The 14,779-nt window shown below is 37.2% G+C and overlaps 1 protein-coding gene, 1 long non-coding RNA gene and 1 pseudogene across 3 annotated transcripts; all 3 read right to left on the reverse strand.

The window, feature by feature from the left end:
• Window positions 1-3,591: 3,591 nt before the first annotated feature.
• LOC114285680 (cytochrome c1-2, heme protein, mitochondrial-like) lies at window positions 3,592-5,286 on the reverse strand. Its single transcript, XM_082883192.1, has 4 exons — window positions 5,268-5,286; window positions 4,261-4,377; window positions 4,108-4,173; window positions 3,592-4,026 (listed from the first exon to the last, which is right to left on the reverse strand). Exons 2-4 carry the CDS (start codon window positions 4,324-4,326, stop codon window positions 3,910-3,912), a joined length of 249 nt encoding a protein of 82 aa, XP_082739318.1. The 5' UTR covers window positions 4,327-4,377; window positions 5,268-5,286; the 3' UTR covers window positions 3,592-3,909.
• A 993-nt stretch (window positions 5,287-6,279) lies between these two features.
• LOC145797983 (pentatricopeptide repeat-containing protein At5g09450, mitochondrial pseudogene) lies at window positions 6,280-7,032 on the reverse strand (annotated as a pseudogene).
• A 42-nt stretch (window positions 7,033-7,074) lies between these two features.
• Window positions 7,075-9,207, reverse strand: LOC114306711 (uncharacterized). 2 transcript variants are annotated; one of them, XR_014338023.1, is made up of 5 exons: window positions 8,855-9,207; window positions 8,673-8,762; window positions 8,434-8,598; window positions 8,069-8,321; window positions 7,075-7,921 (listed from the first exon to the last, which is right to left on the reverse strand). It is a non-coding gene; the product is annotated as an uncharacterized LOC114306711 (long non-coding RNA). The 2 variants fall into 2 exon arrangements; XR_014338024.1 differs by having other exon boundaries at window positions 7,075-7,964.
• Window positions 9,208-14,779: the final 5,572 nt, after the last annotated feature.

A 14,779-nucleotide genomic window follows, 5' to 3' on the forward strand; every position in this document is an offset into this window, starting at 1 on the left:
GGCCTCTACTAACCATGATATCCGATTTTGAAAATGTTTATGTGTTCTTATTCCATTTATTAGCCTAGAATTACTATATTATGCGCGCAGCAAACAAGTATAGACTAGATTGCCTAATTTGGAAAGAAACATTGCATATCCGTTTGTTTTGAAAATGCTTTGAAATTTGCTACTCGCAAGTAGGCTAAAACACGGATTTCAATGAGTTTTTCCAACTCAAACAATCCAACCTTCACCCACAGGCATTTCAAACAGTTTATCATATAAGCATTTAGCCGCATGGCAAGCATACTGTCATGGCAACATTCACACGCATGCGGGATGCTAAAACATAAATACTTAGATCATACTCCGTGCCAAAACAGTAAACTAGTTAGCAAACATGCGTGTCCTAGTTCATGTCAATTTTGACTAATGCAACACATACAGGATGCAATCGGATAGGCTCGGCTAACCTAAACATGGCATGTGCAATGCGATCAACTATCACATATTCAACTTGTGAATTGAAATACAAATGCAGTTAGCGTGATGTACCGAGCCTAATGCATGCGATACAAATGCATGAATGCACGCATGCATAGCATAAGGTATGCTAAATTAAACGTGCCCTAATCTACCATCATAAGCAGGTAAATAAAAGGGAAGAAAGAAGTGGGGATTGGGAGACATACACACACTCACCCACACTTATTACAGATTTGCCCTCGCTCGGAGGGACCGAATAAATAATACAGATAATTAACTACGCAAGCTAATTAAATATTACAAATTCATTAATTAATTGACAAATTAACTAAAGTTAGGAAAACAGGAAACCGCCCCGGGAAATGCGCCGCCATGCATGAGCTGCCTCTTCCTTCACTTCTCTGAAGGCTGCCAAAACCTCAGGACTACATCCTTGGGTGCTGGGAAGTGCCACCGGCTGAGTGGAATTACCACCGGCAGTGGTGTGTGGCCATCGGCACAAAATGAAGCTATCGGCAGAGAAAAGATTGCCGGCTGGCACCTTACACTGCCGGTCGGCAAAGAAAGCCTGCAGAACCTGCAACTCACAGCAACAGAGGGCAAGGCAAAGCATGGCAGCACAATTCAAGGCATGTATGCAACAATCATGTCCCTTATCATGGTAATGACTCGAAGGGGCATGTGCCTCGATTCTCGGACCACCAATCACGCATTTCCATGCATGATGGCCCAAGGAATCAAGTATGCAACTTTGATTTCAAATGCATGCAAACCAATCAAACAAATCAAGGCCCAATTCCTATCACCAAGTCAAGGAACAAGGCATGTATGCACAATGTAATGCAACCTAGGCATACAAGCTAAGGATGCAACATGGCATGGCAAGACACTTATGCAAGCATACAAGCAAACATGAGGCAATGCTAATAGATGCAAAGGTGGTCTTAAACATGATTTGGGCAGCTCTAATAAGGCCCAAAACAGTAGCCAAAATGCCCAAAGATGGAGGCTAAACACACATGCACACATACACATGTTAAGACCCAACACTTAGGCACAAAGCAAGCAACATTCAAGCACACTTGAAAGAGGCATTCATGGACTAAAAGCATGCAACATAAGCTCTGAAAATCATGCTAATACATGGTGCCAAACCAAGCAACAAATCAAGCCAAGCATGTAACAAATGGCCTAACTGCTTGAAGCAAGCTAATGGAGTATTGAACTACACTTAGCAAGACCAAACATGGCATGAACTCATTGACCAAAAACAGAGTTTTGGGACATTAATACAAGGCCTAAGGACCACTTAGATGGCATCCAAATGACTCGAAAACAAAGGCATGCATAATCACCAAAACATGGAGCATGAGATGACAACCTTACAAGGCATTAAAGGGACATCAAATGCGAGCTCTCAAGCATACAATAAGGTCTGAAATGGCATGGTGGATGGTCCCAAATCACCAAAACAATGCAAGGATGGCATGCTATACATTCATATACTCAAGGCCAACAAGCCCAAATACAAAGGAGCTATACCAAGCATGCCAAAATCAACCCAAACACTTATGGACAGACCTAAAACATGTCAAGATAAGCACAAAATCTTCACAAACGTAAGCCTAAAACATGCTAGAAAGAGAGGCACACAACCTAAGGCATGTTAAGGCATAACAAGGCATTACATGGCAACTATGCTAAGCATGCATGGAGTACCAAAACCAAGTAAAAACAGAGGCATAACATGACATATTAAGCATAAAAAGCAGCCAAGTCATGGTCAATACACCCTCAAACCACTGCAGGAAATTCAACTTTTAGTGGCGTTTAAAAAACGCCGCTAAAAGTGTCAAAAACGCCACCAATTCTTTTTGTGACGCTTAGCACCAAACGCCGATGACGCGGCCGTCGCTATAGCTTTATGGCGTTTTAAAAACGTCGTGATATTAGTATAGGCGGCGTTTTTAAAAACGCCGCCAAATGTCCTCCTAAACACACGCTGACGTCACTGACGATATTTAGCGACGTTTTTTGAAAAACGCCGTCATATCTTTTTAAACAAATATGACCGTTAATATGTAAGGTTTCAGAGGCGTTTGTAAAAACGCCGTCATATCCCTTTTTTTTTTTTTTTTTTTTGGAAATTGTACTAATTTTATTTGATTGAACTAAAAAAATATCTGTAATAACACTAATATAAAATAACAACTCCCATTCAAATAGTTGTAATGAAGCATTAATTTACTTTCTCATTCAATTAATATCCAATCACCATTACCCACAAAATTAACATATCCAAAATCCAAAACGTTAACCACAAACTAACATATATCCAAAAATCATGTCTTAACATTAACCACAAACTAACATATATACAAAAATCATGTCTTAGCATTAAAGTTGTAGTCTTCACTGGTCTACATGCCTGCATCATAACATAAACTATAATGAGATTCACCAAAATAAACACAAATTGAAAAATTCGTACCCAATATTTATAAATAGTCCTTAAAACTTGAAGAAGCACTAACAAGAATATTTTATCACATACCAAGAAGCACTAAATACATATAAAGAAAAAATAAAAATAAAAATAAAAACGCTTTTCAAATTTGAATCCAACCAAAAATCTGGGCCAATGTTGAATGCTTATTGTTGAATACAGTTTGTAACACAAGAAAGACTAGAAACTTACAGTTTGTAGCATCATCCTCATTCATTCCCAAGAAGAGAGAAGCATCTTGAATGCTTATTGTTGAATAAGCAGCTAGCAGTAGCTGAAACATCTTTGTGGTGTAAACATCTGCAAAAAAATGATCAAAAGATAATTTTGACAACAAAAAGTGCCATAAGGTAAAACTTCTCTCAATAGAGGAAGATGACAAGAGTCATTGCCTCTTAACTAATTCAGGACCCTATACATAAACAAAAAAACAAAGTAACAAACCCCCATCTCCACCTCCAAGGTTTCCCCACACACAACAATTACATCATTTAATCGGGGAATTGAAATATATGTTGGAGTATCTTGAGGCGTTCTTACACCATACTGTCCCCAAGAGAAAGAATGTGGTATTGTTTCAAACAAGGCCAAGAGGACTTCACTTGCACACACACAGCAGCTCCACTCTTATTTTCACCACCACCAACCACAACAATGATCAATCTGAAAATGATAGGATCAACCAAATACACACTGGAAGCTATCCAGGAAAATTTTGCATTCAACAACTATTCTAAACTAGTTCAAAATTCCAAAAGAACAACACATGTTTATACAAGTCGCTTATTTCTCCCTGAATTGAAAACTTAGCTCTTTGGGTCACCCACATTACCAATGGACAAGTTGAACAAATTCTTCACAGCAGAAAAACATAATTGGCTTTATAAAATAATTATAATTATTGCCAATTCAAGTCCTCCCACAAGAGGATATATCTAGTTGACGACATCGAGCACCAACTTACGAGACTTGAGAACAGACCACCTCATGCGCCTGTAATAAGCAGCTTGAAGCAATGCCAATGACAGTACAAATATCCACTTGAATCCCATCTGCATTAAGAGAAGTACACGCACGAGAAATTAACTTACCTCCTAATGTAATGTCGTGTGATAATATTGAAGCCAACATACCAGTTTTCTCTCTTCCATTTCTGGTTCTGCAGCCCATGACAAAAATGTCACAACATCTTTTCCCATCTACACCAATATTAGAATATGAGCTTAACTGTCTCATATGATTTACGATAATAAGCACAACAATATAAAAGTACGAGAGAAACCAACCTGAGATTCCGTTGCAAGGGTACCATCTTCATACTCAACAGCACCATCGATAAGCATTTTAGGCATAGCAATGGCTCCCCCAGGAAAGTAAGGATTATAATGCAACCCTTCTCAGATCTACAATACCATTACAACTTGGCTGATTATGGAAAGAAACGTTACCCAAATTTACAGAAAAAACAATTTCAAAATGTAAGCAACCTTGTGGTGGTTAACCCTATTGTGTATTATCCTAACTTTCACAATTAATAAAAAAAAAAATTACAACCACCCAAATATAAGTTAATCGGGAAATAAGTGAAACAGTATGAACACAGGCAATTCTTTTCACCAACAATCCTTGAAACACATGGGAGTGTTCTACCAAATAGAACAGATGGGGGGTGTATTATGCCTCTAATGAAAGCTTCTGCTTAAGCATACCTTTGAATCTGCTTATTCACCACGAAAGTCTACTTTTAATGCACCAAATCTAAAAAGTGAAATGCACCAACTACTAATGTCTAACAGAATATCAATGCAGACCCCAAAAAAATAAAAAAACACTACTTATAGATGGCGAAAGCTCCAATGCTATCATGATATAAATCTCTCAGGAACACAACAATGACATCCATCTGTAAGTGACATGAATTAATTTGCATAAATGACAGTATCAGCACTCCACATGATGCAGAAAAGGCTAAACTACCTACCACCCCCCAGACCTCAAACATATGTTGGAGTATATGTTGGAGTATGGTGTAATTTCGTGATTTTGATGAACTTACCTGATGCTAAATATTATGTCAGTAAGTCTATTAAAACTGAAACAAACATCACTTGAAAATGGAAAATTAAATGATAAGTCAGTAAAAAATTGAAATTGGAACATATTACAAATACATGAATTGGATTATAATACAGGGAAGAAAAAGAAGAAGATAAAACTTAGAAAAAGAAACACAAAAGTGAGAAATATTAATGAAGGGAAAAGTAAACCATGAAACTAGTAGTTACTGGCTTACTTGATCTACCCGTAGCACAATGCAAGCAGCATCTGCAACATATTTGAGAGCAAAAAACCTGTAAAGAGCAAAATAGTTTGAAACACATAAACAGTATGTTGATGCCAAAACTCTAACAGCAAATTGGTAAACTGTAATGGCATCACATCTAAATGAAGGGGATCAGGTTATGGAAAATGATATTTACTGTCGGTAGAATAAAATTAATATGTACAAGTTTATAGCAATCCTCCACTGACCAATCTGGAAGCTCAAGTACAAAATCATATGCACATATACAAACATGAGAGAGAGAGAGAGAGAGAGAGAGAGAGAGAGAGAGAGAGAGAAATAAACAAATCAAATCCAGCTGTAATGCAGAGGTTATCTAAGTCGTGAGTTTACCCTTACTTACTGGTGCAACAAGCCACCAATATGCTTTAACTTAAGGAACATGTTCAACTAACATCCAATAAGAATGTAATATACTATTCATTAAAAAGAAGAAATATAGGAGAAAGTGAAAAACATTCCAAAGCACTTACAGCAAATCTCAGAAGAAGACATGATTTTCCAACTCCAGAATCTCCAAAAATCTAAAATCTATTTATGGGGTTAATGTGGCGGCCGCCAGACTTGATGCCCCTCTTATTCTTTCTGGGTCCATACTTATCCACCAGGTTTATGAGAATAACCCTTTATATTTAAGAAATGACTCGACTACAAATTATATATACACAACCTGTGCAAAATGAAAAATAAATAAATTAAAACAAACAAGGTCATTATTTATTGGCAATATGATCTTAATCTACTGTCAAATTTGATTTTTAACATGAAAGATGCAATGCCAAGTGAGACAAAAGTTTGTGGAAACATCAAATGGAGCCGTGGGTTTGATAAAACTAAAATCCAGGATCATGGATACAAGAAGCAGAGAACAGCAACTCTGAGCAGCAAGCCCAACTTATTTTCTCTCAGATCATCATTCTCGGATCACCTGAAACACGGGCCTGCCCTTGCTTTGACTCATCTATATGATATTGCAGCCCTTCTCAGTCAGAAGCGAGTGAAATGTTTCAGCTGTTTCCATCAACCCAACGTCTGAAAATGCTTTTGACAGCCTGTCGCAGTCAGAGATGACTAACTCTGCGGCAGAAGCTTGTTTCCATTGATCAATAACTTCACCGGCCTCTCTCAAATAACCAAGCATGAGATACGAAGAAAGAATACACCCGTAATTCCTATCTGTTATTTCCTGTGCTGACATGCTCAAATTCCAGATTTTATCAACCATGTGTTTGTCTCCCAAACCGGTATACAAGATAATTGGTAAATCATAAGTTACCCAGCCAAGAGAGATAGTTTCATGTGTGTTGGAAGACTCGGCATTCATGAAGTTACCCAAGGTAATACATATGTTTGCTAGGTTTGCATATCTTACCTTGCATTTATTAGAGCCAGAGTCGTGAGTCATTTCATCAAGAATCGTTCTAACTGTGTCAATGTTATTGGTTGATACATATGAACATATCCACAGATTGTAAGTGAACAAATTCAGGGCACCGTTTCGTAGTTTGATTTTTTGAATAGCTTTATCAACAGCTTTAGGAAGCGTATCGGCATCCATCCCTTCACATCTCTCCAAAATCGTGTCCATATGTTTAAGTCTTCTAGCCCAATAATAAATGAGAACCAGAGCCTTGTAGGTTTCTGTAGTTTTTCCAGTGTCAGGTAGACCTAGTAAGTACTCCCCAGTAGCATCATAACCAACCACTTCGGCCATCAAGGCAATGTGGACTGCACAACCAATATGAGCACATGGTAAGGAACCAAGGATTCAAATTTTAAGGCAATATGTTGACAAGCTGCGACACTCTCAACAAGCAACTAAACACTTTGATTCTCTCCATACGTATTATGTCCTTCAAAGTAAAAACAAAAGAAAACAAAGGAACCAGATGTGACAAAAAAAAAAAATCACAATCTATACACTTTGCTACCACTGTTTGGTAATACAACACCAGTTGCTCCCATCACATGCTTATCTCTCACCAACTCTCTTTTTTCAATAAAGTATCTCTCATCTCAGCAACTCACCCGTTATTTGCAAGCAATCGTCCATCACAGAGCTACGAGAATACCCAACAAAAAAATAATAATAAATGAATAAATACCATTATCCATTAATAATAAATGAATAAATACCAACATTTGAAAATTTCAGACGCTGCCTATTATCCATTAATAATGCACAAATCCAGAGTAACATTGGCCTCCGAAAAGGCCTGCTTGGTAATCCAACTTCTATTATGTTGGGAAATTTATTTTATCAAAAATAGCCACATAATATACAAAATAAAATCTATGTAAGGAACTAAAAAACAGAGAAGATATTACCTACCTTGAATTCTCAGGAATGATTGTAGACAAAAAGGGCCTAAACATTCGATCTCGAAGTGTTTCAATGAATGTGTTAGGGCCTAAACATTCGATCTCGAAGTGTTTCGATCAGACAGCCATAATAATCAACAAAGTTCGTTTGGAGACTCGAAACATAAATGGTTCTGTCACTAGTATGAAGGCACTTACAGTTTCAACGTTGCAAGCTCTTTGGCCAATACCATATTCCTTTCCTGCAGCCTTACGCACTCCAAAGTTGATCTATCAAGTTCCTATTATACAAGGAAGGAGCTAAATGAGAAGGTTTCAATCAACCTGTGTAAACATGTAAAACACAAAAAACACACTCAACAATTTGAAAAGAACTGTATGCCTCTGAAAAAAACAATTTGAAAAGAACAGCAATGAAATTAAATTACCTCCTCATTGAGTTCTTCGACATCTTTCTGATGACGCTCTATCGCCGATCTGAGTCCTAAAACCTTCCCTTCCAATTTCTCCATTTCCCTATGCAACTCCCCTGGATTATCTTCGCAATTGATCAATTTCTGATAGAGGTTGCCTACTGATTGGAAATAAAGCCGACTAACATTGGCCTCCGAAAAGGCCTGCTTGCATACAGGACATCGTTTTTTCTTCACATTTGAACAGTACTCGATACATTGTTGAAGGCTAGGTTTGTCAAAAAAACACATCAAATTGAAGATCGTTCTCGAATAATTATCGATTGAAGTGAACAACTGTGAAGATATAACTATAATATGTGAGTATAGAAGTGACTGACCAGAGCTCGTGGAAGACATGGCCGCAAATGGAGATTGATTGAAGGGCTTCGATGATTGGATTGAGATCTTCGTAGCAGATTGAACATATAGGCTTGGCTATTGTGCTACCGCCATTGGAGCTTGAAAAGCGAGTAATCGAGGGGTCAGAGTTCAGATCTGAGCTTCTGGAAGATGAGAAAAGAGAGTTTTAGCGTTAGAAAGTGTAGGTAGAGAGAGAGAGAGAGACAGTGGAGCTCACCTTAGTGAAATCGAAATCGGCGGTGCAGATGGTGGTGGCGACGGAGCTTCGAAATAGAAATCGCTCTGAAATCACTGAACCTCTGAATCTCTGCAAACAATGATCAAGTCAGAATAAAACGGTGGAGCTCTGAATCTCTCACTAAAGAGAGAGAGAGAGAGAGAGACGGTGGAGCTCGCTACCTCGCCGGTGCAGATCGTGCTGGCGATGGAGCTTCGAAATCGCTTTGAATCTTCGAAATCGCCGGTGCAGATGGAGCTTCGATGGAGCTTCGATGGAGCTTAGAGAGGGTTGAGAGAGAGAGAGAGATGTGTGTGCGTATAAGGGTTGAGAGAAAGAAATGGCTGAGATTCAAAATAAGGAAGGACGGAGGACGCGCGTGTGCCTACCGCATTTGGAGGCGTTTTCAATTATAAAACGGTGCCGTTTTGGTTAACAAATACGTGGCAGTTCTAAAACGCCATTAAAAATTAAAAAAAGTGGCGTTTAAAAAAACGCCGTTAAAAAAACGCCGTTAAAACCTATTTTTCTTGCAGTGAACATAATGCTCTCTCAAGAGGCCAAAACATGCCATTTTCAAGGACAACAAGGAGAGGGGGTGGCCCTCTCCTTCTTGGGACTTCAAGGCATCACCTTCACCACTGAAATCCCTCAAGATTTCAGTGGTGAAGAGACCCCAACACCAAAATCCCGGAGCTAGCACAAAAGGGCACAAAATGAGGCCTTTTAAGGCCTAAGGGTGTTCAAACTTACCCAAACCACAAAACACTCTTAATAAACAATCAAGAGGACTAAAAAACAGAACTTTTTTGTGTTATACACCAAGCTCAAAAACGAATTTAAGACAGGTAGAAATAAGGTGCAAGAATGGGGAAAAAGGAGACTAGGTTCTCACCCTTGAAGACCCCTTCACAAATGGTGCTCCAATGGCCTCCTTTGGCTTGAATCCAACACCAAAACTTCAAAATCAGTCCCTTAGAACCTCAGTTCCAAGAGGAAGGTGAAACACTAGGTGTTTGTGTGCAATAGTAAGACACAAAACACCTAGAGCACAAAAGAGAGGGAAAGAGATATAGGGCGTGTATGTAACTCAAGCCCTAGAACCAGAGCTCAACAATGGCTGTCTAAGCTCTCAAAATATCCTAAGTCTCCTCTTTTTTCAAGCCAAGAGACCAACCTCTCTCTATATGGCACTTCTTGTCTTGTAAAGCTTACAAGACAAGCTTCATAAGAGGGAGATCCCTCCATACACGTGTATGGAGGGGAGCAAAAGCAAGACAACTGTCTTAAAATATCTGCAAAAGCAGATGCACAGTAATCGGCCGGCCAAAAATGCCATCTTGGCCAAAAAGAGTGCCGGCCGGCACTAAAAAGTGCTGACCGGCAACAAATAGTGCCGGCCGGCAATATACATTGCCGGTGGCAGCAAAAACCAGCCGGTGGCCTCTAGCCACTGCCGGTGGTGGGTGGGGATGGTCCACAAGCCCTACCCTACCCTTCCAAGGCAAAACACAAGTGTTTGGTGCAAAACCAGACACTAAACGGTCGAGTTCGGAGATCCCGAGACAAGGCGCGCGAGCCGAGACCTCCGGGAACTCCAAACGAACACAAACGTGGATAATCACCGAGTGTTCAAACGGTGACGTCCAAGTCTTGAGGACGGTCAAAAATGGGGTGTCTACAGATAGATCTGATAGATTTGTAGTATTTGATAGTAGATCTAACAATATTTGCAGTTTTCAATGGTAGTTTTGGTAGTTTTGTCTTTTTTTTTTCATCCCCTTGATTGGAGCTCACTTTTTACTCTTTAATTATCAAGTTTAAATATGATAAGGGAAGTGAAGGTTTAGAGACACTCTTTAATAATCAATTTCAAACGTTGTGGTGGCCAAGCCCATCCAATCAATTGACCAATCGATTGGTGATGGCCAATCGATTGGGTCATTTGATTCCTATGCACATTCTTATTTTGTATAGGATACGGTCAATCAATTGTGTAATTGATTATTTATTGATGTTAATAGAATATGAGTAACTTGGTAAAGTGACTTGAAGGCGTATTGAGGCGCTAAGGTCTCCTGGAGCTTAAGCATGAGATGCAAGGCGAGGCGCACGCTTCATTGAAGCAAGGTGCAAGTCGTTGAAGATAACCAAAATATTAATATAGGCAAAGTTTTTAACATAAAACAAATATTCTTAGATAGAGCCTAGTGGAGAAGAGGGATTCATGTAGTCGACCCTATTTGATGGGACTTAAGGCTTGGTTTGGTTTGATTTGGTTTGGTTTAACGACATTCAATATTCCAAAAATCATGACAAATAACATTCAAGGTTTCAAAAATTTCTCAAAAATAACATTAAAATCTGCCTTTGCCCTATGCTATTTATCTTTCTTTATCAATTTATTAACGTGATTCGTTTCTTTTTTTAGATAAAGAACTCACACCATATAATACCTTTGTGATTTTAATTTTAAACCGGGACCAAATTGCCTAGTAGCTTTAATCATTGGCCGAAACTATTATAATTTACTACATTGAAAGGAATTCCAAAGCCTTATATCCATCTTGCAATCCTAGAGCTTTTGCTTAATGCCTAGAGCTTTTTTTGATATGAAAATTGGGACTCAAAACATGCGTTTACATTTTATAGTAAAGGGATTGTAATACCATTTAGTTACACACACATAGAACAAGGATGGAGCAAAAATTTAAATGAAATGCATGGGGCGTGCACCACGGCCCTAAGGTGTGCGCCTCAAATGTGCCTTTTAAAACACTTAGTTTGAATTTCTAAGAGTGGTATGCAACTGAATTTCTACCAACCTTTCTATTAGTTGAGTGGAAGTGCCACAGACTGAGTAGGCGAATATCTTTCCTTTTGCAATATTGATTACAAATTTTGCCTATGTAATACCTTTTTTTAATATAAATTTGATTGTTGCTCATGTTATAAAATGATAAAATGCAGATTTTATGAAGTCAATTTGTGCAAGGAAGCATTTAAATTGTTAATGCTCACTTTTTATAGCTTTAGTTTGTTTATTTTTTTGGTTTTTATGGGAATGAATCTTGATTATAGAGAGCTTCTTCAATTGTTTTTGGTATTGATTTTGTTAATTTTCTTTCATAGCTTCTATTTTTGTGTCATTGGTATGTATATGTGAGGGTTTCAATTGCTGCCAAGACTAGTTGTGCTTCAAGATAGAAAGCACAGGTATTGTTGATGTCCAATTTAATTTTTTTATTTACATTTATGTTATGAATTCTTACAAACATGTTATTGATTGCTTTAACCAAACATTGTTTTTGTGTTTGTGATACTATATATTTGATTTGATTTTATCTTTTTGATTGGATAGGTTTGGGTCAGGATCCATTACAATTATCGTGGTGGATATGAATTTGTCATCAACGTGCAATGAAAGATGTGCATTGCCTTCATTGCAGGATTAACATGAACCGTAAGCTTAATGAGGTCTATAAGAACCTGAGTGATTTTTCTGATCTATGTTATCTAAAATACTAAAACCTTAAATTAATTTTTTTGGAGTGTTATTGTGTCCATTGATGGTGTTGGTTGTTTTATTTGCTTTGTAGAACTTGAAATTGATGAAGATGAGATCTGTTTTTTTTTTTTGTTAGTTCTGTATTTTGCTTCTTTTTTTTGGTTGTTTTATTTGGGTTGAAAGCTTTAGTTTGTCTGGTAGTTAAGATAATGTGAAGGTGTAGAAATTAAAACTGTGGGTGTGCTTTAGTTTGTTTGGTAATTGAGACGATGCAAAGAAAGTGTAAAATTTTAAATTATTGAATTGGTGGATGTGTGATCCTTTTATTTGACTTAGTTTTTGAAAATTATTCTCTTGTTTTTATATATATTTTTTCATTGATGCTTGTGACTCACAATAGTACCTTTGGTTATTTGCTCTTAAGGAACCACAAAACATACTGAGTCATTCAACCAAAGCTTAATTTCTGTTTTAAAAGTTGTAGTAATCAGTGATTTTTAATTGTCAGAACTTAAGTTTAGCAACAAATGTTTCTTTGAGTGCTGAAATTCATGCATAGTTGACGGAATTGAACATAAAACATAGGAAACCCAATTCAAATAATTGAAATGTTAATGAATCAATTTGTGGACATTAACATGGATGAATAGGTTTAAGAAACTAATGGTCTGAAATGTTGATGCTTCATTGATAGAAACAAATGAGTAAAAGTTGAAAAATGAGTCCCAACTGTTGGTAGGGCACTGGTGGGTGTACTTAAATTATTATTTGCTTTTCAATTGGTAGCATAGTATTGGAGGGTGTGGTTAAATTATTAGTTGCTTATAATTAATTGATGTTAGAGCATTGGCAAATGTGCTTGCATTGTTATTTGCTTTGTTCGTGGACATTAACATGGATGAATTAGTTTATAGATCAAATCAAATGCATAACACATGTACATATAAGGAATTTACTTATGGAATTTATAAGCCATTGCGTTATACTCATGGAATCTACTTTTTCTTATGAACATGCTACTTAAGGATTCAAGCGATTATTTGAAGATACATACAAGTTGTGCTTTTGATCATGGCATTTTATATATATGATGTCAAGAAAGAAGTATGAACAACTTTGACATTTTGGTTTTTTGACCTGGTTGGGAGACAAGGAATGCAAGTGCAACTAGTATAGTGTTTTGTGAAGGTTGGCACCCTCTTTGTAAGGGGTTCAATTTTGGCTTTTGTTGGGAGTGAGTTTTGATTTTTGAATATTTAAAAGTGACCCCTACTAACCTGATTTTTTAATGTGGTAATTAGATAACTAATATGTGATCTATTGTATGTTTTAAAGATGCAATCAAACACACCCTAAAGAAAATCAAGGGCTGCAAAAATGCTTTCAAACTAAATAGACTGCAATGCCAAATGGGTCAAATCAGAGTCATGTTGGTCGATACATTATAATAGGCGTTATGAAAATAGATTTGAGACAACACAGATAAAACATTGTTTTTGTCACATACAAAGTCCACAATTAATAATGATGGACATGACCTAACCCTAAAATCACATCAATTCAAAGTTTCAATGATTTTTTTTTATGAATTAAATACAAGTACTGTCTACTGTGATCTATATGAGCAATATGGTTTGTAGTACTTTTAAATCTTCACAATAAACACACTACAAGAAAACATAGCAAAAAACACGGAGTTTTAGCGACGCCGCGCCCCCCGTCGCAAAAAACGGTTTTTTGCGACGGTAACTGCACCTGTCGCAAATAATACCCTTTAGCGACGGTACTGACCCGTCGGTAATGAAACCAAGCGGAGGGGTCGAAAATGCGGAAGTATTAGCGACGGTAAATAAAACCGTCGCAAAAAACCTTTTTTTGGAGACGGCACATATCATTTGCGACGGAAATTTGCCGTCGCAAAAAAGGATTAATGCAAACGGCGCCGTTTTGCCTTCTATTTGCGACGGTCTACATCATACCGTCGCAAAAAGTCCAAAAAAAAAAACCCTCCTTTTTCCTCTTGGCTGCCGCTCGATCCTCCTCCCCAAATCCCTAACTTCACCCCCAAATTCCCCAAACGGCCTACGAGGAAGACATCGGTGGTGCGGCGGCGACGGCTCCGGCGACAAGAGTGGTGCTCCGGCGACGACTCTCTCTCCCTCTGCGTATGCTCTCTCTCTCTCTCTCTCGGTCTGTGTATATATATATAAATCTGTGTATATATATATATATGCAATGTATATAAATCTATATATATATATATAAATCTGAAATTTGTCTATATATATATATAAATCTGTTTATCCGAAATCTATATATATAAATCTGTCTATATATATATGCAATGTATATAAATCTATATGTATATAAATCTGAAATCTGTCTATATATAACAGATTTGTCTCATGGTTATTAATAAATCTGTCTATATATATGTATATATATATATATAAAACTGTTTATTTTTTAATTATTATCAACATTTATCAATTATTATCAATTAGTATTTTTAATTTTTTTAATTATTTTTATGGTTGTTTTCATTTATATCTCTTCAACTATTATCATTTTTTTTTTCTATTTCATCCATAAATTATCA

This window comes from Camellia sinensis, chromosome 8 (genome assembly GCF_055761805.1).
Source record: "Camellia sinensis isolate YWXY chromosome 8, ASM5576180v1, whole genome shotgun sequence".
Taxonomy (NCBI): domain Eukaryota; kingdom Viridiplantae; phylum Streptophyta; class Magnoliopsida; order Ericales; family Theaceae; genus Camellia; species Camellia sinensis.

Coding starts and splice junctions, on each gene's coding strand:
- LOC114285680 (XM_082883192.1), bottom strand. CDS start 4,326: ATGCCTAAAATGCTTATCGATGGTGCTGTTGAGTATGAAGATGGTACC. Junction 4,174..4,260: donor CCCTTGCAACGGAATCTCAG/GTTGGTTTCTCT, acceptor ATATTGGTGTAG/ATGGGAAAAGATGTTGTGAC. Junction 4,027..4,107: donor AAATGGAAGAGAGAAAACTG/GTATGTTGGCTT, acceptor CTCTTAATGCAG/ATGGGATTCAAGTGGATATT.